Source organism: Heliangelus exortis, chromosome 3 (genome assembly GCF_036169615.1).
Source record: "Heliangelus exortis chromosome 3, bHelExo1.hap1, whole genome shotgun sequence".
Classification (NCBI taxonomy): Eukaryota; Metazoa; Chordata; class Aves; order Apodiformes; family Trochilidae; genus Heliangelus; species Heliangelus exortis.
In genome coordinates, this window is record NC_092424.1 from 25,744,378 (window position 1) to 25,770,535 (window position 26,158).

General features: G+C 37.6%; 1 protein-coding gene across 4 annotated transcripts in view; it reads right to left on the reverse strand.

Moving 5' to 3' along the window:
* The window catches only part of RAB3GAP2 (RAB3 GTPase activating non-catalytic protein subunit 2), a 48,507-nt gene that overhangs the window by 11,929 nt on the left and 10,420 nt on the right, over positions 1–26,158 (reverse strand). Inside the window, exons 2-23 of one of the 4 annotated variants that reach the window (XM_071739700.1) lie at positions 25,766–25,833; positions 22,867–22,990; positions 21,441–21,522; positions 19,505–19,552; positions 19,313–19,388; positions 19,012–19,156; positions 18,117–18,216; positions 15,576–15,674; positions 13,927–14,075; positions 12,840–12,919; positions 12,639–12,728; positions 11,671–11,810; positions 9,715–9,931; positions 9,241–9,384; positions 8,915–8,997; positions 8,296–8,360; positions 7,756–7,846; positions 5,129–5,256; positions 4,198–4,411; positions 2,695–2,792; positions 1,748–1,853; positions 585–745 (exon numbers count right to left, since the gene is read on the reverse strand). In XM_071739700.1, the coding sequence (XP_071595801.1) occupies positions 585–745; positions 1,748–1,853; positions 2,695–2,792; positions 4,198–4,411; positions 5,129–5,256; positions 7,756–7,846; positions 8,296–8,360; positions 8,915–8,997; positions 9,241–9,384; positions 9,715–9,931; positions 11,671–11,810; positions 12,639–12,728; positions 12,840–12,919; positions 13,927–14,075; positions 15,576–15,674; positions 18,117–18,216; positions 19,012–19,125 (2,079 nt within the window). In that variant the 5' untranslated portion in view covers positions 19,126–19,156; positions 19,313–19,388; positions 19,505–19,552; ... (1 more) ...; positions 22,867–22,990; positions 25,766–25,833. Of the gene's footprint in view, positions 1–584; positions 746–1,747; positions 1,854–2,694; positions 2,793–4,197; positions 4,412–5,128; positions 5,257–7,755; positions 7,847–8,295; positions 8,361–8,914; positions 8,998–9,240; positions 9,385–9,714; positions 9,932–11,670; positions 11,811–12,638; positions 12,729–12,839; positions 12,920–13,926; positions 14,076–15,575; positions 15,675–18,116; positions 18,217–19,011; positions 19,157–19,312; positions 19,389–19,504; positions 19,553–21,440; positions 21,523–22,866; positions 22,991–25,765; positions 25,834–26,158 lie in introns of those variants that run through there. The other 3 variants (XM_071739699.1, XM_071739698.1, XM_071739701.1) reach the window with 3 other exon arrangements.

The window sequence follows — 26,158 nt, forward strand, 5'->3', positions numbered from 1 at the left end:
CAAGACTAAACTTCACTTAAACCCCATCTAATCTACTAAGATAACTTGTAAAACACATACCCTGGGTGCTATTTAGGAATGGAACAAGTTTTTCCAACTTGAATTGCAATGCAGTGTGCAGCTTCACAGTCTTAATCACAACTTGGTGAAAACTTATTGCCAAGAAAACCAAATCCCCACCATCTTAAGGTGGCATAGTATGTAAGTGCTAAGAAATTTCACCAGTATTTTTGTAAAAAGAACCAAACCAAAACTATGTTAAAACAGATTTCCCATCCAAAGTTCAGTGAACTTCTCAAATTTCTGTGGGAACTGTGTAGGCTTTAAGTTTGTCAACATCATTTGCTATTCAGAGAAAAACTCCCTGTGCAGTTACCATCACATACTTGAACACATTTAGTAACAATTCTGGTACATCATTCATTCACCTCAGTACAATATTCTTCAAATTCAAATTTTCAGGCATGCAGAATGGCATCTTTGTTCTCAGAGAATGCTGAGGATGTTATTCCATTATAAAGACAGCAATTTGCATGGAACTGGTAGAGTAACAAAATAGAAGGGGGAGGTCCAAGATGACTTACCTTTTTCTCTGTCACACTGACCATTATCTCTGCAGTTACAGAATGTCCAACGTGAGCAGACAACAAGGCAGCTGCGTTATTTTCAGACTGAACACAAGCTGTTCGCATCTGCTGCCACCAGGGGGAAACCGACTGCGTATCCCACGAGCCGTCTATGGCAACTGAGGAGAAAGGGAGAGTAGGACAACTCGACTCGGGTAATTGGGTGTTAAAACTGGTAAAGTAGCAACCAACCCGAAAAGCATCACTTCTTAATACTGCTTATATTAGGAACAATTTCCACATGCCCTCCTTTACCTTTTTCTACATATGAGGCATACAATTTCTAGCTTATAACTCAAATTTAAAATTAAGACTGGAATGTGAATTATTCATTCTCCAAGTTTCACCTGAAGGAAACACTACCTGGGGCTGTAGGCTGAGTGCTTAAAACCTGCTGCACGCTTACTAGATTTAAAGAATGTTGCAAAATGACACTTCACAATTCAGACAGCTTCTTTTGTGATTCTGAGATGCCACATCTGTTCACAATGCATTCAAGCTGCCTCTCATCAGGCTACCTTGTGCTCAGCAGAATTAATTTATTCAGGCAGCAGCAGTAGCTTATTCATGCTTCCAGCTTCAAGCCAATAATGGTGCCCTATGGCATCCCAGACATAAGGGAATCTGGCACAGACATTTCCATAGCAGCTCTGAGTAAGGTAAGAGAAGCACTATTTATTCATTACACAATTTATCCTAAATAAGGGCAAGTTGATTCTATGGAGTACCTCCCAAGTTAAAGCCCTGTTCAATACACATGTACTACTTCAACACTGATGTCTCAATCAGTTCAACCAACCAGAAGGACTTCTGAAAGTCTGTCAGCACAAGGGAGAGGAGCAGAACTGTACACCCAAAAAAGGGAGAAAGGGGAGAGCTGGACAGCCACCTCTTGGTGGAGGAGTTGTGCCAAAAGAAGTGAAATTACAGGGCATGAGGAAGGCAACACTCTTCAGATTTTCATTTTAATTTTAGTTAGTTGATCATGATGCAGCATTTAGTTCTGTTACATTCTCTGGGGGGAAGGAACCCTAAGTGATAATATAAGCTGGTCAGAGTAGCAAATTTCTAATAATAATTAGCATCAGTTGTGTTTATGACTTCCAAATTGCACATTTCACCTTTCATTTTGCTCAGAAGTGACAGCATGGTATGAAGGCAACTGACAGAATCTGGTTTGTCCAGAATATCTTTCTCCTTGCAAAGCCATAAATTGAGGAGGAGTGACTGTAAAAAAGAGAATATGGACTTAAAGCAATTAAATGAAACTCTAATATTGCCATACACCTAATACAAACACTTTCTCAAATAAATTTTGTGTTATGGAGCAGAAATGCTATACCATTAACCCTTACCATATTAATACAGAAAGTTAAAAATATATTGCATAAGGCACACTAAGACAGATTTTGAATTAAAACAATACAATCTGCATCTTCAATTTAAAATGTTACTTAGAAAACATCCTTCAGCACAGCCAGCTAATACCAATATGTCAGCAACCTCGACTTGATAAAAATTAGTAGTTATTAATATTACAGACAAAAATTTTAAAACAGGCAAGTAATACTGAAATAGTTACTCCCATTGTTACTTTGTAGGGGGAAAAAAAGCAGCAAAAACCAAAACCAGATGCAGATGAAAAATAAAATACAATTGTCTGAACACTACTAGTGATTCTGAAAAATTTACTTTTCATTCTTTTTAAACTTCCTTGTTTCCTTGCTAAAAAGTTATAACAAATGTATCAGTACCTGAAATTAGCTACTCTCATAATTTTTACTTCTTTGCAGAAGAAATCTTCAGCAAATCTTCTTGTAGTCCTAAATGCATAGTCTAGACTTTCCCACTAGAATACCAACTTTTTCTAATAGAATCTTTTCCTTTTTTTTTTCTTTTGACATCTCTTAAGTGAGAAACAGAAATACAAGCACCTAAACAACTGAGTATTTGAACACGGTCTGAATACACCATTACTTCAAAGGTCAACATTCATAACTCTTCCTTTCAATGTTATGGTTTCAAAAAACTTAAGTCAGAGTTTTGAAGTATGTAATAAATATCTTACCAACAAGATCTGAGGGGTAAAACCTGCTGATTCCAATGCATGACACATTTCCTCTGTGGAAGTCTCCCCACACAAACACTTCCAGAAGAAAAAGCTGCCTGAAGCCAAAATTAGTTGACATTATGCATGATACATAAAGCTGCCCTTATGCAAAAGATTATTTGTTGATCAGGTCCCACCGAGTGCAATACAGAGGACTAAGTTAAATCCAGGATATTCTGATGGTTTACCCTTACTGAAGAAGATGAGTCACTGTAAAGGACATGAAGTGTTCTACCACTACAGGAGTGATGTGAAGAACAGTTTTATAACAAAATAAAGCTTATTGCACTGCTTGGATTATATACGTTGTTCAATGCAAAGAATGGTTTCAAATGTTGAACGAGATTATTCATGGCAGTGTGTTGTATCTTCCATAGCAAACTAGTGGTACTTCACACTTTTGTAGTGCTGGTAAGGAATGAATTAGGTAATTGCTTGGGTTTTTTTGAATGGTTGAATATCCCTTTGAGGAAGAAGAAAATTACAAAAACAAGGTCTTCAAGAAACCATCTTAACTTATCAGCATTACATTAATGTTTCATTTATATTGTTTATACACTGAACACTGAAGTTGCAGGTGATCCCTCTGCAAGGGGCTGGGAAGAGTACTTCTACCCCAGTTCTAAAAACCAGTTACCATGCTATGATAGATAAAATGCAAATTGTAAGAAACAGTCTTTGATCTTCATATAGATGTAAGCAACGCTCTTCTGCCTAAATTTTCAATCCCAATTTCTCCCACAGTTTGACAATTAAAGTCACAAGAAGCAGGAGCTACGTGAACACCTGTGCACGTAATTCTCTGTTTGTACCAAAATTTCCCCAGAAAAGAAATCCTCTGGGAAAACTGTGCCTTTGAGACAGATTTAACTGAAGCTACTTCCACTAATTTCCCCACACATCCCTCAGGTACAGTCCAGAACAGAACTGCAACTAAAGCAGAGAACAGACAGCAACTCACACCCCAGCACACATCCTGGACACTTTCCTCATCCATAATAACTTCAGATCATCATTGTCCAAAATGTCTCCAACTCCACAAATAAGGGGTCCTTATGTACTCAACTAATGGTCCTGTGCTGGCTCTGGTCAGCTCCCCCATCTCTTAAGGGTCTGACAGTCAGTTCTGTCATTAACTGAACTCTTGAGGTGCTGTATCCACAAAAGAAAAATCAAGATACAGTTGCTCTGAAGTACCAAGTTACCATTGTCCAACTCAGTGACATTAATAAATGAATGACAGTGATATTAGCCACAGATGTAGTTAACTTGTACTAATATCCATTTAGATAGAAAGATTCTCCTACAGCTAAAGTTAAGAGTCTGGAACTAGCACTGTCACATAAAACTTCAAGGCCAAGCCAGCTTGTTAAGACCCCCAGATAAAAGCTAAAATGTTCATACCATCTTAGGTTGTAGCCAGTCTTTAAGTAATTTGATAAATAGTTCAGAAGCTCTCACCTAAAGCCAGATATTCTCTGTCTTCCATATTTTTCACTTTAATCACACCCTTTTCATATTCCAGATACTCCAAGAACATTTTCACAGACAACACGTCATCCTTCTCATCACCAAACTGATCAGTAGTTTGGGTGTTCTCTTTCTTGTAGTTCTCTATTAAAGTCTGGAGCCTACAGAAATCTTTTTCTTCCATCCGAAGCAGTTTAGCCAAGTCCTTAAAAGAATAAGCCCCCAAAATTGCAACATCATAAAATTAATGCAAAGGGATTTTCTATGAAACAGTAAAAACAGAAGTCAGAAATGAAAAAAATTTTGTTTTGAACATTAAAAATGTCTTTTCAAGGGTTCAAAATTATTGAGTAATCACAAAATCTGTTATTCATATAGCTCTAGCTTAATTTTTAAGGACCGCAACAGATTCTCATATTTAGATCCTAATCATAGTATAGCAAGCACCCATCAAGCAAACAAGCCCATATAACACCACACCCCACTCTATATGATTTTTTATAAATGTATAAGCAGATTTATAAATTATATCAAAAGCAAGCCACATTATAATAGAATATGAATATATATATAAAATACACATAAACAGAATTCGTAATTTCTACTGGTCCAAAAATTCTCCTCCAACCAAATAAAGAATATGCCATGTACTTTGGATAAAGGACTGAAATCAGGAGATCTTGATCCTCTTTTCTCTTCTGTCTTAACTTTATGCAAATGCTAAATAATATTAGGTATATTAGCATATTAGGCATTTGTACAGGGGGGAAAAAAAAGCGTGGTATAAACCAATAACTTTAGTAAAAGTTCCAGGCCACAAGAACAGGTAACTGCTTACCTAGTTATTTTACCCAAGGCCTTGAAAACATACCTTTATGCTTAAGTTATCACTCAACTCTGTAAGACAACTGAACTTACTCACATGATCTGAGGTTGAAGTGTCTTTCTGTATGCTTTGGGAATTCAGTTTGCTAACTAGTTCATAAAGATTTAACAGCTTTAACCTGTCTGCACAGAACTGCAGTAGTCCTTCATCCACACACTCAAGCTCTGAGGAGAAATAAAACCACATTTAAACTTGAAAATATATAGCCTAGAGTAGTGATACATACTTCCCAGCTGCATTAAATGGCCTCAAGTTGCATAAGGGGAGATTAAGGTTGGATATCAGGAGAAACTTCTTTACAGAAAGAGTTGCTAAGCACTGGAACAGGTTCCCCAAGGAGCTGTTTGAGTCTCCATCCCTGAATGTGTTTAAAAGTCATCTGGATGTGGTGCTTGGGTACATGGTATAGTGGTGGGTCATCAGAAATAGGGCAATAGGGTTAGGATAAGGTTGGACTTGATGATCTTGAAGGTCTTTTCCAGTCTGAGCAATTCTATGATTAAATTCCTTTTTTATTCGACCTGGAAGACTTAAGTCTGTCACTGTAATATTTTGATGTGCCGCTGCATGCAACAATTATACTTAATTCATGGTGGTATCAAAAAAAAATATTTATATTAAAAGTATCAAAGAAAGATATCAAGCTCATTTTTAAACTGAAGGAAGTTGACAATGTACAAGTGAGTGAAGAAAAATCATAGAATGGATCATTAGAATGGTTTCATAGAAACACTGAATTGTTTAGGCTGAAAAGGACCTTAAAAGATCATCCAATTCCTATTGTCTTCTGGTGGTTTAAATCTAAATCAGAGATTGTAAAAAATGAAGTACACAAAGTCTCAAACATACTTGATCAAGAATTAAATGCCAAACTATATTTTTTTATTATGCTAACATCTTAAGCACAGTCCCTGTGTCAGAAGAGAGCATATTTACCTACTCATATGAATTAAATTTCACCTTTGCCTTTTGTTTTTCTACAATCTCAGTCTCAGAAATTTCATATATCTATTGACATTCGAATTTCAGTAAGAAAGCAATCAGAATATAGGAAGCTAACACCAACACAATGTTGAATAAAGAAATTCTATTTGAACTTAGTTTTAAAAGAAAGCATTTTACAGAGACCCTAGAAGACCTTTTTTATAGAAAAGGTATCTCTGAATGCATCATCTTCACCTGAAACAGCTTTACAACGTAATTTTCTCCTTATGAACGCTTTGATACGCTGCTATTAAAAATCCTACACAGAGCTTATTGCACTGTTATTTGATTTTTGCTTCACAACCACAGCATACACAGAGCCCAGCATCTGCTTCATGTTATCTTTTACCTACAAAGCACAAGTGGAAGGGTATGCCACTTGTCTTCTGAAATTTGAAGGCTGGAATACCAGCCAAGACTGTTCCTTATTGTGGTTGTGAAGAACTAATGTTCTGTATGACAATAAAAAAATTAATGATGAAAAATACACACTAAGCAGACCTCAGTAAGTATAGTTGTATAAATCTCTCTTCAGTGTAAAAGGGCACATTTCCGGATGCTTTGGGTTTTTTAGGAGTTCTAATAAAAATGGGTGATGCTAGTGATTTATGCCAGATCAAAACTAGGTAGAGAACTGCTGGTGTGAAGCTCTCCATCTCCCCTATCTAGTTCAAGAAAGTAATTTTTTAAAAAGCCCCAACACTGATACCAATGAAAGATTTTTCTGTCAAGGCTCTGAAACCAGGAAAATACACCCTGCATGAGTGGGATACAGCCTTTCAAATCGATGAAAGGTTAATTCAGGGTTTCCAGACAGCAGTAGGAGGGATTTCTTAACCCCTATAGCTAAAGCAATGTATTCTAACAAGCTGGAATGAATCCAGTGATAACCAAACAAAAATACAAGCAGGGAGGAAAAAAAACAACAACAACAAAAAAAGCAGCAGCCTGCTACTGCTGAGCATCCCAAACACCTGACAAAAAAGCAACAGGCACAAGCTTCTCTACTCTATTTCTCAATATCCAGCTGTGTCTCCAAAACTGAGTCACCTCAAGCACAAAGACGGTTCTCCCAGTTTAGAAAGATCCAAGTGTGTAAATTCAAAGAAACAATCTTGAAGACTTTCAGCAACAAGATCTTGAATGGGTAATGACATTTCCTGACATTGATTCTGAGATCTCCAGCAAGCATGTGAAATCTAACTTTGGTCAGGTTTACCAAGAATAGACACAAGGCATCTGGACAGAGATCAGATCCTCCACAATCTGTGCTTCCAGCACTTTAGAATTCACAGACTTGCAGTTCCATTTCATTGCTGTCTTCCTTGAAGAGAGAGACCAAACTAAAACTTCAACAACTGATGTCTGTGAAAAATTCTTCCTGAAGGAATATTTTACTGGCTACAAGTACCCAGCCCAGTTTTTTTATTTCTTTTTTTTTAATATACCCTCAAATTACTAGGCACATAACAAGCACAGCAGACCATAGTTACTAGCGAGTTATTTGCAGTCTGCATTTGAAAAAAAAGATAGAAGCAACATTCTGTGAAATCTAGCAGCAAGACTAAGCAGACCAAGTCTGGTCTCCCTGTGGAAGAGAATATTTCTACAACAGTCTCACAGCCCTGCAGACACAGAGTAAATGCCCCTCTGTATTTGCAAAACAAATAGCCACCTACCCTCTTTCTTTAAATGATCCATTAATGTCTCAGTGATGTTTGTGAGAGATGACAGTGGCACACGTTCGCTTGCCAATATACTTTCCAGAGCCTATTCAGCAGATATTCAACAGAATTAATAAACATTTGCTTATTTTAACTGTAAAAACATACAAGGTAAGCCAACAATGCACAACTGTGACAATAATTTTGATCAGTATTTTGTCTTCACATGTACTTGTGGAAAAAGTTGATCCTACAACACAGTCTGCTCTCTTTTTATTATTTTGACTTTTATCATGCAAGTTGCCTTCAGGAAGTCACTAGCCAAAATTCATTCTAGTCAATGTGTTGTAAAAAAAATTAAAAAGAAGCAAAAAAAAGCCCCAAAACAAAATCGGAAAAAAAACCCCACTAAAATAGCTCAATTATTTGCTTCAAGTATCTCTAAGAAAAAAAATTACATATTTAAAAAGATTTAAAGAGATTTAGCACTATAATCTAATATCTCAATATTTTTTTCCTAATATTAAAAAAGCATACTGGCCTCTAAATACTCACCTGTTTCTTTGTGGCAGGGTATTTGATATCAAGTATTAATTCCCTTGCTTCAGCTTCAGTTAAATCTGCAAACAGAGACAACCATGACTTCATATTTCCCAAATGCATTCTGCACAGCAAGTCAACTTATATCACAGTTAAGTTGCATGTGGGTTCATGCTATAGAGATGAAGATGCTATTACAAAGTTGCCAAAATAAGCTTGAGGAAAATGAAATAAAACAAGAGCTCAGTGGCATCTCTTACTCCAAATCTGTTCTTTGTAAGAAATATGTATTACTTACAGGAAGAAGACTATCTAGAATCAAACACTGCATAACAGATGCAATAGACTGTGCTTTATGCAAGCACTCAAAGTAGAATTTGTTTAAGATTTTCATGGTAGACAAGGCTTATGCTGAATCCTTGTATAAGATATATTTAATCTGATATTTTTTTTAAAAAAGAAATGAAAATAAAAATTAAAAATATCAACCTACCTAAAGGTCATAATTCATAGTACAGAGATATCAGAAAGCACCACAATCACACTTGTGTTTAAACACTTAGAGAGGACAGATAAAAAACTTTTGATAACATAGATAACATACAATCTTAAGAAATTATACAAGAGAACCTACCCAGATCTGAGGTTTTAGCTTTGAGTAATGTATTTAACTTCTTCACTAGATGCATATCCTTTGCTCGCTCACTCTTTTTATCACTGAAGGGAAATAATTTTAAGTGTATGAGTGAAGAGAACTAATGTGAACAGTTCAGAAAATTATTTGATTACTTATGCTACATGTAAGTAACATTATATGGTAATAAAAATCAAGTTAATGCATACAAACTAAGTATTCCTAGAGTATTATTCAGCTTGAGAAGAAACACCTGTAAATCAAACATTGTTTCCAAAACCAATAATGGCATTCATTTGGTTATACAGAGGACAGAAAGTCCTTACCTCAGTGCTAAATGGAAAGGTACATGGACAGTTTTCACACTCCCAGAAACTGGATCAACAAGGCATATCTGGTAAGTCTGGGGCTGCCATCCCTGACTGGTCACATTGTTCAGACCCATTATTTTATAGCCAGGATACAACAGCCTGAAACCAAGCAAAAATATGGCCTTTACAGGAAGAACATAATTAGCAACTTTACCTTTCCACACAGTGAATAAAATGAAGACAAAATTTGTAAAGCTAAGGTTTAACAACTGCTAAATACAGTTAGGAATGCCATTAGGAAAGAGAGCCGAGTGATGAAACATGACAAAAATCCCCTTCTACAACAAGCTGCATTCAGAAGAAATACTGTGGCCAATACAAGAAGTGCAAGAACACAAGAAGCATTTTCCACTTGTATTGCTGGCGTATCCAAAATACCCCTTTTATTGCAGCAGGACAGCCACTTTGCCTACTTGCTCAGTTTCTTACCTACAATATTTCCCCACATTGAAGGCTCCAACTCGAGGCCCTTGCTGCGTACTCCATACTTCCAGAATGCCTCTTCTTGGAGCATAGATCACAAGGAACTGAGCCACTCTGCTTGGACCTTGTGCATTTCCAAAAGGAGAAAAATCCACCTTCTCAGGTTCCCTCTCATGAAGATCCTCTACAGTCTGTATCCAACCAACTTCTGCATCACGGTACCCTTTTTAAGAGAAGGCAAATGTGCATTAGTGTACAGAAATTATTACATGGTCAGTACACACCACCACCCACCCAGGTACTATTCCAGCCCCAAACTGTCTGAAATGCTGTTTCAAATTTGCACAAGCCTGGCCAGTAGCCAGGCTTCTGACAAGAACTTTGGTGCATTGTCTTAAAACAGTGTCTACCAGAGGACGTCTCAGAGACACAGGAAGCCTTCTGCAAAGCTTTGAGGAGAAACAAGTTCTGGGAGAAGCCACAAAACAATCCAAAACTCATCAAGTTTATACTCTGAACATTACATCAATGCAAAAACTTCTCAAAAAAAACCCCAAAAAAACTGTAGTAAGTGTCCAGACGTACCATGTTTTGAAACAACAAAAAAAGATTTCAGGGAAGAGATGTCCGTGTAAGTTTTCATTCCTATGTTTTTATTAATACATTTTCATCATTAAAATGCAATTTTTTAGTAAACCAATAAAAACATTCATCTTTCCCCTCTCTGAGTGTCAGAGTAATGCAAGCACTTTCCATGTAAAACCTTTCTAAACAGAAAAGCCAGACAACCTCTACTGACACTGATAAACTATGTCCTAGAAAGTACAAATGATGACTCCAAACTGCAATTAAAATATTAATGTATAAAACAACTTTATGACAATGTGTATTACACTGAGAAGGTAGAAAAGTATTCATAACTCAATTAATGAGAAAAGGTGCACTCCAGTCCAAAAGATTAAATTCAGTATACAGCTTGCTTGAAAAACAAGCAAACAAGACCACAACACAACAATAAAAAATCTCCAATGCAGTTTCACATCTCAACAGCCTGACTGAGGAAAAGCTGGCAAACTGTAAACCTGTGTCACTACTATCAGATAAAGCTTAGGACTCTAAGCGTACTTCCTCAATAATACCAAGCCCTCAATAATGAAGGAAAAAAAAAGTTAAAGAATATTAGAAAGCACATATTACAGCTAATAACTTCAAAATATAAGAGGAGAATGCACAGGGGAAACATGATTACTCTAGGTATTATACACTATCAGTGCCACATTATCACTGTCTTCTGACTTCATAGTGAGGGAGAGAGAAAAGCTACACATTTTATATCTGTTCTTAAAACTTACCTGCCACGTCCTAAACTGCTGCAAAATTTATATTCTATATAAAAATAGAATTAGAAATTGTTGTAATAGAAATAGAAATATAAATAGAATAGAAATTGCTGTAACATTATCTATAATTACAATTTGAGAGCTTAATATCTGAGGGTTTTTTTCAAAAAGTACTCAGTTTAGAAGAGACCAAACACTCATTCCATTCTTGCAAGGTCACCACGATGAAATGAGAATCTAACAAGTTTTAGATCTTCTTACTGATTTTTCAAACTTTTTATTTTCTCAGCAGCATTAAAGAAGATACTAAAGCTTATCCAGAGAATTTGGAGATTATAGCTAAATCTCTTCTAAAACTATTTTTGTTGCTGTTGCGACACAGTGCGTGGAAAAAAAATCTATACAATATTAACCAACCAGATGGAATTTTACTATTTCAAGGATTGGTACCACACCTTTATGGATTTTATGTTATATGCCCTATTAACATTTGGTTTGTAATAACACAATGTACTGAAGTCTGTCTTAATAATGGAAAAACACTTGCAATTCTAAAACTGAACATAATATGCCACAGTATTTTAAAGAATACTACTTACTGTACTAACATACACTATCATACCTTTCCACATGCGAACTGCAAGTCCTCTTGTAACATCCAGTAAAATAATCCTTCCAAAATCATCTGTTACTGCTGCCAAAGTGTTACAAGGAGAAAGACATATTCTTTCACCGTGACGACGAGAATCTGGAAGTCCAAACCTTAAATACAAACAACAATAATATCATCATCAAGCAAAACCACTAGATAACTATTTTTCTTTAGAAATAGCGAACAGCGTATCTGATATGGACTAAGATTACTTTTTCTTAAGGTAACAAAAGTTATGGATGGGTAAAATTAAGAGCAAAGTATGAAAAAAAGTTTTTGTGCTGTCTACAGATGGATCTTGGAGACCTGTGGATGAAGTCCTGGTGCTAATTGAAGTTCAGAAAACAGGAAAATAATTGTCTTGTGATACACTGTCAGACAAGGATCTCAGGGGAGTAGGTTACTTTGTAAGCCCTCTCTTACTGCCAACTACTTTTGAGAATATTTAAATTAATTTTTTTTTTTAAATAATGAAAAAAACCAATCAGGAATTAATTTGTTTTTTTATCAGCTCGCTTGAAAACATTAGGCTACAACCCATTGTTTCTATTCTCCTCTCTCCACAATCAACAGGGAAACAGGATACCTCCTAATTTTGTGAGGAGCTTTAAACTACCCGAAGCAGCAAGCACTTCATGCTGTTTCTTTGAAGCTCTTCAGTGATAAATTTTAGGGCTACTATCCATATACTTATGCTATCATTAAACCCATACACTGTTCTTTTATAGTAATAATGAACCTACACACTGTAAATGGCAGAGATGAGTCATTTGCCCATAATGATAAACTGAAATGAAACAAAGCCTAAAAGAAATTACCTCCAAACTATCATCACTGTTTCAAGAAAAGAAAAAGAAATACTATGCACCTTCCAAAATAATTCAACCAATTAAAAACACAAGAGATTTAAAGCAATTGAGACACCATGTAAAACCTACCTCACTGCCAATGGAGTTGCAGGTTCCATTTTTGGTTTCTGTTTTGGGGCAGGTTCTTCTTCATGTTTACTCTTCCAACCAAGCCATCCACTTGCAATAGAAAAACACATTATGAGGATCATACCAATGGTCCTAAAAATCCTCAAATTACTATGTGGCTACTAAAACAAAAATAATTTAACGTATTTTTTATGTTATTACCTGGCAGCATTAAATAATGCTGAAGTCAATTTACTTGCAACTGCCAAGGCAACATGAGACATCAGTGGCTGTGAGCTGCCCTGAAAGAAAGGAATAAAATGTTTAGAAGGCCAAGAAACAGCCAGTTGTCAGCCAACCTGAAATGAAGGAAAAAAAAGTATTTAGAAAGCCAAGAAATAGTTCTTACACTGAACTCAACTGCAGAATAGTTTTTCAGGCGTCTTATGGACTTTCAGCTCAGAAAGCATAGCTTTCAGACTCTGTAAAATTTTAATTCATTGCCCCCAGAAAAGCCATTCTGCCATCTCTTTACCATTTCAAAATCCTCCTGCAAGTCACTGGCAGCTCAGCATGTTTGTCTGCAACAGAAGTTAAAAAAACTCCATGTACAATTTATCATGGAGAGTTAGCTGTGTGTATGGCCCTGGCATTCTTGCAAGTATCAACATAAGCATTTTTTTTCATAATCATATTGAAAAAGCAAGTATAAAATCAAAATTCTCACTCGAGCATTTTCAATCAATTTTCAGTCCTGATAAGGACAGCGTACTCATAGAGTCTGAATGTACAAGAGACAGTCACATTGCCATCCTTCTCCTCCTATACAACTGAAGACAACAGAAGTGTGCTACAGGTATCATTAAACATATGTTGCAGTTTTCTTCTGCAAGTAGTAGTTCCACTATAAGGAATGACAATAGTACACTCAGGCACTATGTGTGCATGATGAAAAGCCAAAGGCCTCCAAAAATTCTTAAGATTCATCTTTACACATTTTAAAGATGTTTTACACATAACCTCATATTTAAAAGAAAAAATTGCATAACTTAATTGGCAATAAATTAACAACTGAAAAAAAATTTTAAAATGTTTTCTATCACATTCATTTTAAGATAAAGTTTGTCATTAGCAGGAACCTGTGGTAGATATTGCTAACACATCTACTGCAAAACATTCCAGTTTAAGATGATCAAGAAAAGGGGGAAATGTCAACATAAAAGGAACATAGGAGCACTTTAGAAAATCCTATACAGAAATGAGAAGGATTAATTAATGAATTTCATCAGGTCAGCTTTGTAGTACATACCTCCAGGGCAAAAAAGAAACCAGTGAAAGGATTGGCTCCAACTGTAACATACTGAGACATAGCAGGTGGGCTGTTTTTTATAGCTGCATTGTATCCACCTATACTGGAAGCAGTCTTCATTTGGTCAAAAGGAGACAGGGTCATGGTGCCTAACAAAAACATTAAAGTGAATGTCTTACGGAAACGGGGGGGGGGGGGGGGGGGAAACGGGGGAGGGGAAACGGGGGAGGGGAAACGGGGGAGGGGAAACGGGGGAGGGGAAACGGGGGAGGGGAAACGGGGGGGGGGGAGACGGGGGGGGGGGGAGACGGGGGGGGGGAGACAGGGGGGGAAACGGGGGGGGGAAACGGGGGGGGGAAACGGGGGGGGGAAACGGGAGGGGGGGAAACGGGAGGGGGGAAACGGGAGGGGGGAAACGGGAGGGGGGAAACGGGAGGGGGGAAACGGGAGGGGGGAAACGGGAGGGGGGAAACGGGAGGGGGGAAACGGGAGGGGGGAAACGGGGGAGGGGAAACGGGGGAGGGGAAACGGGGGAGGGGAAACGGGGGAGGGGAAACGGGGGAGGGGAAACGGGGGAGGGGAAACGGGGGAGGGGAAACGGGGGAGGGGAAACGGGGGAGGGGAGACGGGGGGGGGAGACGGGGGGGGGGAGACGGGGGGGGGGAGACGAGGGGGGGGGAGACGGGGGGGGGGGAGACGGGGGGGGGGGAGACGGGGGGGGGGGAGACGGGGGGGGGAGACGGGGGGGGGGTAACGGGGGGGGGAAACGGGGGGGGGGGAAACGGGGGGGGGGGAAACGGGGGGGGAAATGGGGGGGGGAAACGGGGGGGGGAAACGGGGGGGGGGGAAACGGGGGGGGGGGAAACGGGGGGGGGAAACGGGGGGGGGAAACGGGGGGGGGAAACGGGGGGGGAAACGGGGGGGGGAAACGGGGGGGGGAAACGGGGGGGGGGAAACGGGGGGGGGGAAACGGGGGGGGGGAAACGGGGGGGGGGAAAACGGGGGGGGGGAAAACGGGGGGGGGGAAAACGGGGGGGGGGAAAACGGGGGGGGGGAAAACGGGGGGGGGGAAAACGGGGGGGGGGAAAACGGGGGGGGGGAAAACGGGGGGGGGGAAAACGGGGGGGGGGAAAACGGGGGGGGGGAAAACGGGGGGGGGGAAAACGGGGGGGGGAAAACGGGGGGGGAAAGGGGAAAAGGAAAAAGGAAAAGCAACTTTAACCACAGGGAATATCTTTTCGAAAGGAATAATCTTAAATTTCAGGTTTTTTATATACTAGACACAGGAATGACCCATACCAGTCTTAATATGTGTGCCAGACAGTTCTTTAGCCTAGCAGAAAGGAGAATTAACTGCATCTGATCTAGTGCCTCCTGATTGTTTTTTCTACACAACAGAGAGCAAGACATCTACAGCTGTAACATCCTTCCCCCACCTCCAAGTGGAGAGGGGAGGCTCAATTTGACCAGGAGAAAAATTAAAATATCTTTTTGATGATGGTTAATGAGTTCATTCACTATGACGGACTTCCCCCCCCTATTTATTTCTATCCAGCCAGTACCACTAAGTGCTTTCACCCCAAATTTAACAGCACAAAAACCATTGGTTTGTTTAAGCCAAGTATTTGAAATTAAATAGAAATGCTTACCAACACTAGCATGGTCAACAATCGTATCCACATCTTGCAAACCCCATTTCTTATAAGCTAATGGTGGAGGCTGAACATTCTCATTGCCAGATGCTGCAGCTGACAAAAGTTGATAAAACACAAAAAAATTCTACTGAGTAAAAGTCAAAGTAATAGCATAGATGGGAGTAAAGGGAAGCAATTATGTAACCTAAACCAATATAATAAACTAGTTTTAAACTAACATACATCTAAACACCCACTGAGCTTAAATGGCCTTAAATATCACCTTCATGAAATGAAAACATTTGAAAAAATTAACTGAACAGAATTGCTCACAATAGTCTATCAGAACTGTATTTTGTACTTGCAGAGATTTGTTTTATTAGTCATCTATGGTTTAATAATCTATACAATTTTAAAATGCTACTATAATTTATTTCTGTGGTCTAAGCACATTTCAGTGCCACTGCCAAAGAACTTGCAGAGTAAGCACTTTCACTAGATATGTAACAGTGTGAGGTCAGAACACTGGTAGAACTAAAGCAATAATTTAAACTCTTCGAAATATCTGTTACAACAAACATAAATGACGAAGAATGAAGAAGATACAGCACTCTGGCTGTATCTACAACTACTACAACTCATTTGAAAGAGTAGAGCACATTTTGGTTGCAAAAATAGATATTTCTCATTATAGTCACCGTCTCCTTTCTTATTTCATGCATGATTTACAGAGTATCTGTTCTTAAAAGTTCTGATTTACAGGAATTTTGCCTTCTCTTATATTCCATGGAAATGCTACCTTTTCATGAAGAAGAAAGAACAGACATTACTAAACGGACCCAGGGAATAATTTACCACAGCTAAAACCAGATGTCTAGGGAAAAGTATTAGAAAAAGGACAAATACCTGATGCTTCCTCTAATCCAGTTTCTAAAGAAACTTTCTCAGCCAGAATTAAGCACTAAACACTCCATAAACCTTCACAGCTTTCTTTACTAATTTGTCAGTTTCCCTCTTAGCACAAACAAGCTTTTAGCATTCACATCAACCTCAGTCAAAGAAGTCCACAATTTAACCTGACACATCATAAAAACCCTTCTAACTTTTAATTTTGATTTTACTATCAGCTAGCTTTATTTCAGGCCTCTTCATCCTGAATTGGAATGAGAGCGAGCAATGCATTACAATGATTCATAGAACTGTCTCACCACAGTAGCATTTCTCAGTTCTTTACCAGTCACCCCTTCTATGTAGGAGTCAAGCCTTTGTTTAAGGGTTCTGTTGTCCCAACAGTTTCTAATGCTGTCATGCTGGCTGATCCTTTGCACTGCTCACCTACAACCAACCTCATGATTGTCTACTGACATGGCCTGCTATAAAGGAAACAAAAATCTGAGCAATCTTAATTTCAGTAAGAACAACCATCGGGAAATTCAGGAAAACAATTCAGCAACAGCAGCTGTGCTGTTTCATCTTGCAGAACCTTAACAGCCCAGTATTTGTGCAATTTAACACACAATACTGTTATGCAGTTCTCTACCCCAGGAAAATGGCCCTGTTTCCAAATTAGAGTATCTAAAGGCACTGCATTGAAGGACCAGAATCAAGGGCTGCACAACCAACAAGGTACCAAAAACTCCAAGAGCAGTGACTATTACCAATGTCATCAACACAGCATTACCCCTGCCCACAAAATTCTTACTGGGAAGAAAAGCATTACACTGTCAGTCAGTGAAATAAGCACCCTGACATGCTAAGAGGCACCTTAGCAGCATGCTATGGTTTTACCCCAGTGGGCACCTAAACTCCATCCAACTGCTCACTCACCCCCTCCTCATGAGATGGGGAAGAAAACTGGAAGGGCAGAAGTGAGAAGACTTGTGGGATGACAGAGAAGACAGTTTACTAGGCAAAGCAAAAGCTCTGCATGCACAAAAGCAAAATAATTAATTCATTCACTGCTTTTAATCAGCAGGCATTTCCAGGAAAGCTGAGCTCCATCATGTGTAACAGTTACTTGGAAAGTCAAAGGCCATAACCCTGAATGTTCCCTCCCTTCTTCCCCTCAGATATTATTACTGGCCAACACATTATATGGTATGGGACAGCCCTTTGGTCAGCTGGGGGTCAGCTGTCCCAGCTGTGCACCCTCACTATTTCTTCTGCACCCCAGGCCTGCTTACTGGCAGGGAACTGTGAGAAACAGAAAAAGGCCTTGACACTGTATAAACACAGTTCAGCAACAGCCAAAACATCTGTTTTTTATCAATACTATTTTAATCTCAAATTCAAAACACATCACCATACCAACCAAAGCCATTATACACTATTTTGGTGAGAATGTACAAGACAATCGATGCTACTGGGACAAATTGTACCCAGAGAACATTTTCTGTAAAAGAAGAAATCTCCCTGTATGCAGCAGATACCTATATACTGATGGACAAGAAAGGAAGATCTAAATTCCACCCTGATATTTAACAAAAATAAGTAAATTTCATGTAATGCAAAGTACTATTAACAGAGTTAGAAATAAACATTTATGCTCAAACATACCTCTTGCTACCTGATTACGACATGCACGAAGGGACTGAAAGAGGCTGAAACCATCAATTGTCACAATTGCAGCTGGGTACAATATACTAAGTTCTTCATTCTGTGGAAGAAAAAGAGGAGGAAAAAAAAAATCACTGTTGAAACAGCTTATTTTCAACCTTTTTATACTATTAATTACATGACTATAAGGATTATATCCAGAGAGCTAATATCCAACAAATCCCAGAAAACAGAGGAAGGCAAAATTACAGAAATTCAGTGTTAAACTATCCAAAATATAAAATTATTTAGGCACACAATTTATTTTTTTTTTTTCTTCTTTCAATGACTCTTACATTTGCTTAATTTATTTTATGGCTTATGGAGAAAACATAAAAGTTGTAACAAATTGGGAAGGCCACAGAAAAAAAGGCTTCTCTACTATATAACTAAAGCTCCACAAGAACTTTCCCTGCGGGAAATACTCATAATGACATGCAAGTTCCTAGAACTCTCTCATACAAAAATTGTTTTTATTTTATCTATCTTCTCTGTGTAATAATTAAGTTCTTATAAATGAGTAGACATAACTCTTGATAACTGCCAAGTTGCTTTTTTTTCTTTAATCCATACATTATCATATTTTGTGCACACTGATGTATAAATAGGAGATTAATTAAACCTTCCTTTGCAAGGTTATCACAGAGAAAAACAGAACATATTTACACAGTTAACTAAATATTAAAAAAACCAAACCAAACCAAAACAAAAAAAAAGAAATTAAGAACCCTCAAACTATACAGGTATGAACACTTTTAGAACAAGACATCCAGAGCCTCATGTTTTAAAGAATCGTCCCCTCATCAAAATCTGGTAAAGGACATAGAGGATTCACAGAGAAGCCTCTCCTCCATACCCCATAACACTGCCACTTTGCTTTTGAAATAATCTGACAAAACCTGTTCTGTGACACCAGGATGCCTGGGAATTTCATAGGTTCTGCACTTAAGCTGTAGGACAGGATCTTCATTCAAAAGCTGGGCAAGAAGCAGTACTCCACTCTAGAAGAGAAAGAATAATAAGCATGAACACTCCTGTCCCTTTTCTTTGGGAAGGCAAAAATCACAATCTTCAGGGACAGAAGTTTTATAGAAACAGACATTTATTACAACAGGACAACAGGTTGCTTCTGGGCCTGCCATAGAACCGAACCATACCTCAGTGTAAAACCGAACGTAGCCAGAAGTGAAGCCAACCACAATGCAGGTCCAGTCAGGACGTCCTGTAGAGCTCCTGTTTGGCAGAGATATACAGGAAGTTAAACACAAATCCTGCTCCAAGCTGTGAACGTTAAAAAATGTAATGCAAGGAGACTGATGACATATATAGGTAAGAATATCAATCCTTACCTCTTCTGACTTGCCAACGGGATACACAATACACTACTCACACATTCACTAGAAATAGAGAAAATGAATAAGCTCAATTTTTCTCCAGTTACGAAATTTTGCTGTACACAAGAAATCTTGCCAAGTTAAGAGTTTTAGTACTTAACAATGTATAAAAGCAGTATACAATATATAAAATCTATACTAAAACCATGAAGAAAACCTCTTTCATTTTAAAGACTTTTTTAATTATCAGTTCAAAAGTGCCCAAATAGATTGCATAAATTCTTATTACACCTTGTTAAAGTTGTCTTTCATCATTCACAGAGTGATTATTCCACCAGTACTCTTCAGTAAAGATTCAAGTTGAATCTCATGTATCTAAAGTTTTCTTACCTATTGATACCCAAAAACAACTATCTTAAAAAAATTGAAAAATACTTACTGAAATAATTTTTTGCAATACATCAATCAATCAAGTAGATTTTATATCCATTGAATTTCACTGCTTTATAATTTGAGAGGATTTGAAGACTTAACACCACCTTCCCAGTTAATGAAATTAACTTTGTGTATGGCAGGCAAAGCATGCAGAAGACAAGCAGATCAGGAGGCCTCAATATCTCAAATCAAAAATTATTTAACTGTTACCACGATAGAAAGTTTTACAATTTTCTGTTTCTGAGGAAACAGAAGCAGTACAAAGGTTTCTGAATTAACATAAAAATTCAAAATTATATCCTAAACAGCATATAAAGCATAAATGCCTGCAGTCCTTTTGATTATTTGCATTCCAGACCATTTCATTCCTGAACGAGGGATTAAATACTCAGGCTAGATAATCAGAGGAAAAAACTTTCTAAATGCAAGTTTAATACAACTTGCAATTCAATTACAACTTCAAAACAACGTTAAACATCTCAGTGAAATCTTAATTTTCCAATAGCAAAGCTTAGCCACCATAAAATGTTACCAGTTGAAGCATATCTTTGGGAAATTTTTTTTTTTCAACAATATGATACTAACTACCATATTTACACTTCCTTAGAAATGTAACCCTCACATACAGGAAAAGTTTGCAAATCTTAAATAAAGATATAGTGAATACAAATGTATGTATCTAAACACTGCCTGTTCTGTACAATAGCATCTCTTGGGACTGTAACAGTTGTAAGACACCAACTCCCAAGCAGAAATTTTTATTTTTTTTTTAATAAAAGACTACGGGATAATTTCAGTGATAGTAAGTGGAAAAAAACTTAAAAAGAGAAGCACATAAAACAGCTCAAATGTGTGGCAGCAGCAGGTTTATAAAGAAGGATTATGACTTGTACAGATTAAGTCAACACCTCCTGCAGCAATAACAGATGGTTGAAGCCAATAGAGAGAATGTTCAAAGGCAGACAGCAACCCAAGGCTGCAAACTTTATTGACATGCAAAATCCTCTTCCATATGGGTGATTCAAGATCACTGAAAATAATCAGGTATCTGCCTGGTTATTTGAAGACAGATCAAGCAGAAATATTGTATAAATACTAAATGTATGACCAAAGTATTTTTCCAATTTTCCAATTCCATAAATGACTTAGAGCCTCAAACTGAGGCTCTACAAGGGTCCCTTTTTTTTTTCCTTCTATAACCTTTAAAAAAGCATGATAGCCTAGATCTATTAAAATGTCTAAGTTTCATGCAAATACACTGTTTGCACAGACAGCACACAGGACTTACATAGTGTTGTGCCCCAGGACATCACATTATACATGAAAAGTGACCTTTGCAGGTCTCTGATCACCCAGGTTACTACATTTCACTTTTCAACATTAAAATGTGAAAGACCATGACTGTGTTTGAATGACAGAAAAAAACAAAAAACAAAACCAAGAGAGAGTAGAAGCATATACTACTAATTATTAAGCATGAAATGACATTTTAATCACAGCTGATTTCAACACCTACCCTTCTTCAACATTCAGAGAGCCACTCCAGCCAACAGCATATTGCATTTCCTCTTTTCCTTTGTCACTGTTCTTCCATTTAGCTGCCATCAAGAATAAAGACACCATCTATGAAACTGTAATGTTTTGTGGCTAAAGATGTAGTTCTGTTCCTAATCCTCTTGACCATAAAATACATTCTACAACACTTAGAATAAGCACCAATTACAAACCTTGAAGATCATAAAAATAAAACCACATTTTTACTGACTATTCTAAGGAAATTTACCCAAGAATCCTACATTAAATTTGACAATTTTTAACCTCCATATCACCATCAAGATTAGAAAACAAAACATTTTGTTATTCACATGGTGCTATAACAGCTGACATTTCAGTGTTCAATCATCTTCTAGGTGCCAATGGACAACTAAAAAAAAAGTTCAGAGCTGTGTGCTGACACATGAAATCTGTTTACGTGTCAGTTTATGTCTGACACAAAATCTGAGACACAGGGACTCTTCTGCCACTGTGTGGATACATCTGCCTTTGTGCAGTTGAGCAGAAGCAGTTCTTCAGCAAGTGAGCCAAATCACCTCCTCAGTCTTGATCCAATAGGAATTTTCTGAGGAATACTGCTATCTTTTAATTTTCTGTGAAAAATCAGTGACTAACCTACACAGCTTTGCAGAGAATGACAATGCAGCATGACAGCTCAATGCAATCTGCCTAATTATGCAGCTCTGAGTTGTAACAGCCTGGCTTTTCTCTTAAAATGGTAAATATTGCCCATGTCAGCGGAGGTTTCCCTTCATCGTGCTACTGTGCCACCAACTGCAGCTGTTAATGGTACACGCACTCCAGGCAACCACACATTATAAAGCAGCTGGCAGATCATTTTACATATATTAATAAGGGTATCCTTAAAAGAGTTTTGTGAGCCCCGCTTTAGAATAAAATATAAAGCCATTCATTCCTCAAGATGGAGAACAATTTTCCATCAAAAGTGGAACTCTTAAAAAGCAGTCACACTCAATACTTCTTCCTCTGAGAGACACATGCTCAGGTGGCCCTTTTTTTAAAAAAAGAAAAATGTCAAGTATTTCTTAATGGCTAAAATTAATATAGCAGTTTTGTTCACCTTACGGAGCACAATTAATATCAATATCTCTGAGCATCTCAAACAACTGGGTAGTTACAGTACATATTAAATGTATTTATTCATGATAAAATAGTTTTTTCAGATCAAAATATAGCTGAGAAGCAAAGACAAAACCACTTACTTGCCAATAAATACCTAGAAAACGTATAATGTGTAGTACAAATCACTCCAAAATTCCTGGACTTAAGTATAAGCAACTGAGGGAGAGTGGGGGACAATGACAAAATCCTGTATTACTTACTATGAAATGTACTAGTGTGTATACCCAAGTAGAATGCATACTTACACACTAAAAAAACTGCTTTCTGCTCATTAGCTATGACCATCAGGTCATTTGTTGGTGACAAGGACAACACACAGTCCTGAAGCCAGTAATTTCTCTGTTTTGTGGAAGCAGATTCTTCTTCTTCCTACAAGTAAAGCTTTAATTAATCTTTGAAGCAATTTTTAAACACAGAAATGCTTTCAAAATTTGGGACATTTTGGCTTTCCCTCACTGTTGGCACCAAATGGATTACTATGTATCAAGTCCCTAGAGCTCCAACTTGCATGAAAATCCATGAGACCCACATCAGCCTTGCACTGATTCACTGATTCTGTGTATTACAAAACAGAAAACAAAGTACTTAGCACTAACTACTCCTCAAAGTCTTTTAATTTCACTAAGATACTAAAAGAACCAGACTTAAAGTTTAGCTATTATTGATCAGAGATTGTAAAGAATATTTTTAATTGGTCTCATTATAATTCATACTAAAAAAATTTAACCAAGGTTATGCATTTGTTATATTTATTTCCTTTCCTAAGGCTGTACCAAAAATGTCACAAGAATACCCTGTCCATCCATCATAAAGTCCACATCAGCACAGTACCAATATTCAGCTACCTATCTTTCTCTACACTATCCCTTGCTTTGTGCAAAACATCCTGTTTTCATGACATTTTTGTCTGTTGATACAGACAACACATTTCCCTAATTACTGACATTTTTCAAAACCTGATAAAGAGATTACAAAGTTGACAAGGATACTGGTGACAAGAATAACTCCTCATGGCAAAGACAAATGTATCACATAAAAACATACAACCTGAACTCAAAGAAAACCCTTTTAATAATTCTTAATGTGATGATTTTCAAATTGAGGAAAAAGAACCGGAAATTAAAGCATTAAGTATTTAAAGGAATCAAAAATATATCTCAGAGAATATAAATGAAATTATCTGCATGCATAATAAAAAATTTCAAATCTAAACACATAAAATATGCCTATCTCATGATAGTGGCAAAAATAAATGTCATAGTTTGAACAGGAGGAACTAAAGCAGGAGGGCTTTTCAGACTCTGAGAGGGACAGAAGGCAAAGAGAGGGATCTATTCCCTCCCATTTCCTGCCATACTTTATAGAAGATCAGAAAGATCAGCAGCTCCTCCCTCTCTTTCTCCTTTCACTTCCTGATGGCTGTGCTGCTGTTTGTTATTACTTTTTCCTTGTGTTAGTAAAATCTATATCCAATTGTTTTCAGTTTTCGACTTAAAGTCTCCACAAACAGGAGATTCGTGGAGAAACTAGGACAGAATTTCTTTCTGTTCTCCCCCCCCCCCCCCCCCCCTCCCCCCCCACACACATAAAAGGAAAGTAAAAGGGCAAGAAAGACTGGACACTTTAAGTCAAAAAAGTCTCAAGAAAATACAAAGGGAGGAGCTGCTGGATTTCTTATCTTTTATAGAGTGATGTTAAGTTAAACTGTGACATTAAGTGAAAGAGTTAAAACAGGAAAAACACTGCCTTGTCAAAAGAAGCTACTTTAAAAGGTGAAAGACAGAATAATTAAAAATCAGCATTTAAAACAGGATTTCAGCACCACCACCCCTACAAAAGAGCAATTCAGTTCCATAAAAAGATGACTAATGGAAAAAAGTTTAGTTTGGTTTTGGTTTAATTTTCAATGCCTTCTAAAAAGCTGCTATGTGCTAAGAGAGAGATACTTGTCCAGACAACTAGAGCAATTCCGAGAAAAGATGCATTTTACACCAACTATAATGTAAATCAACCAACAGTTAAAAATCTGAAAAACAGGTCTTTAGAGAGAAGGGTATGAACCACCAGCAGAAGAATTTTGACATTTTAAAGAGTGAAAAAGAAGAGAATTTCAATTTAGTAACATCTGCTGCTTCTATCAGATTACAGCATAAGTAGTAAACAGAGCATTTGTTCACCTCATAAGGAAGTTACAAACTTGAAAGAAACACACATTTCATTGCAATTATTGGGGAGCTGAATACCCATCCTATTTAAAAGTTTTTATACTCCTGTTATTCCCTGACATTGGCATGACTGATACATCCTGGCTGGCATGGTGTCTCATTTCAGTGTTCATTTCCATTTGTTTCTCACCTCAGGTGAAAAAGCTTTTGCCTTGGCAAAGTAGTTACAAGGATACTGCCCAATTCTTTGGCCTTACTTCCTGCATACTGAGACAAACACAGCAGATAACATTTTTTGCTAGCAAAGTGAGGTCTGGATTCCTCACTCTACCTCCTTAATTCTGCTGGATGATTCATATAGGTGCAACAGATTTCTGGGCAGACAGTTTCCCTAACATTTTATGTAATTCAGCTGGCAGCTAGAAGTCTCAGCCATGTTATACTTAGCTGAACTAGTTGGACAGAAGGATGTTTTTCTCCTTTCAGGAGCAACTGTGCTGCCCTATCCTACATATGTAATTTGATCCCTCCTGTAACACCACCCACCCATCACAACATAAAATCTACATGATCACTAGAAAGATGCTTGAATCAGTGGCTCACGATTTAGCAGCCTTTGATTTATATTAATTCACACGGTAGATTGTAACTCCACTTTCATGCCCTACTCTCTCTGACTAAAGGACAAAAAGCTCCTTCTATCCTAAATATAGAAGGATCTATATTTACTGTAATGAGAAAAAAGCTACACAATATAAGAAAATGAGTCATTATCACAACAGGTAACATCCAAGCCAGATTCAGAAAGAGTAACAGGAGCAAGGGACAAACAAGCAGTCACATGTAAAACACAGGTCAAGATGCTTTTTGCCCAGATAATAACTATATAGGATAAAAGAACCCAACACACACACAAACAATTGGAAAAGTCTTTTCAAATAGGCAAGGTAGCAAAGAAAACTCAAATATATGTACTTACAGGTTCTTGTAATTCTGCTTCATCCCAGGCTCCCCAGCCACTGTCTTCCCAGCTTGTTGATTTGCCTGCTTTAAGCAAAAAAAGGCTTGTCACATTAATGCAGCATAGGAAAGGAAAAACACAAGCAAAAGGATTGTTGTTGGTTGTTTTAATTTCCCCACCAATGCATTACAACTTAATTTATGGCAGATACTAAGCAAGTTCTACAGAAAAAACCATGAAGTGGTAGAAATTACTGTCTTATTTCTTTGTATTTACTTCCATTTTTTACATTACAGAAAAGTAATAACAGACGTAACCAAAGTTCAAATTGGAAATGGAGAAATTATATTCGTTTCAAATTAATTCTGATCGACTACATATAAAACACAGGGCAAGAAACATTTTACAGTG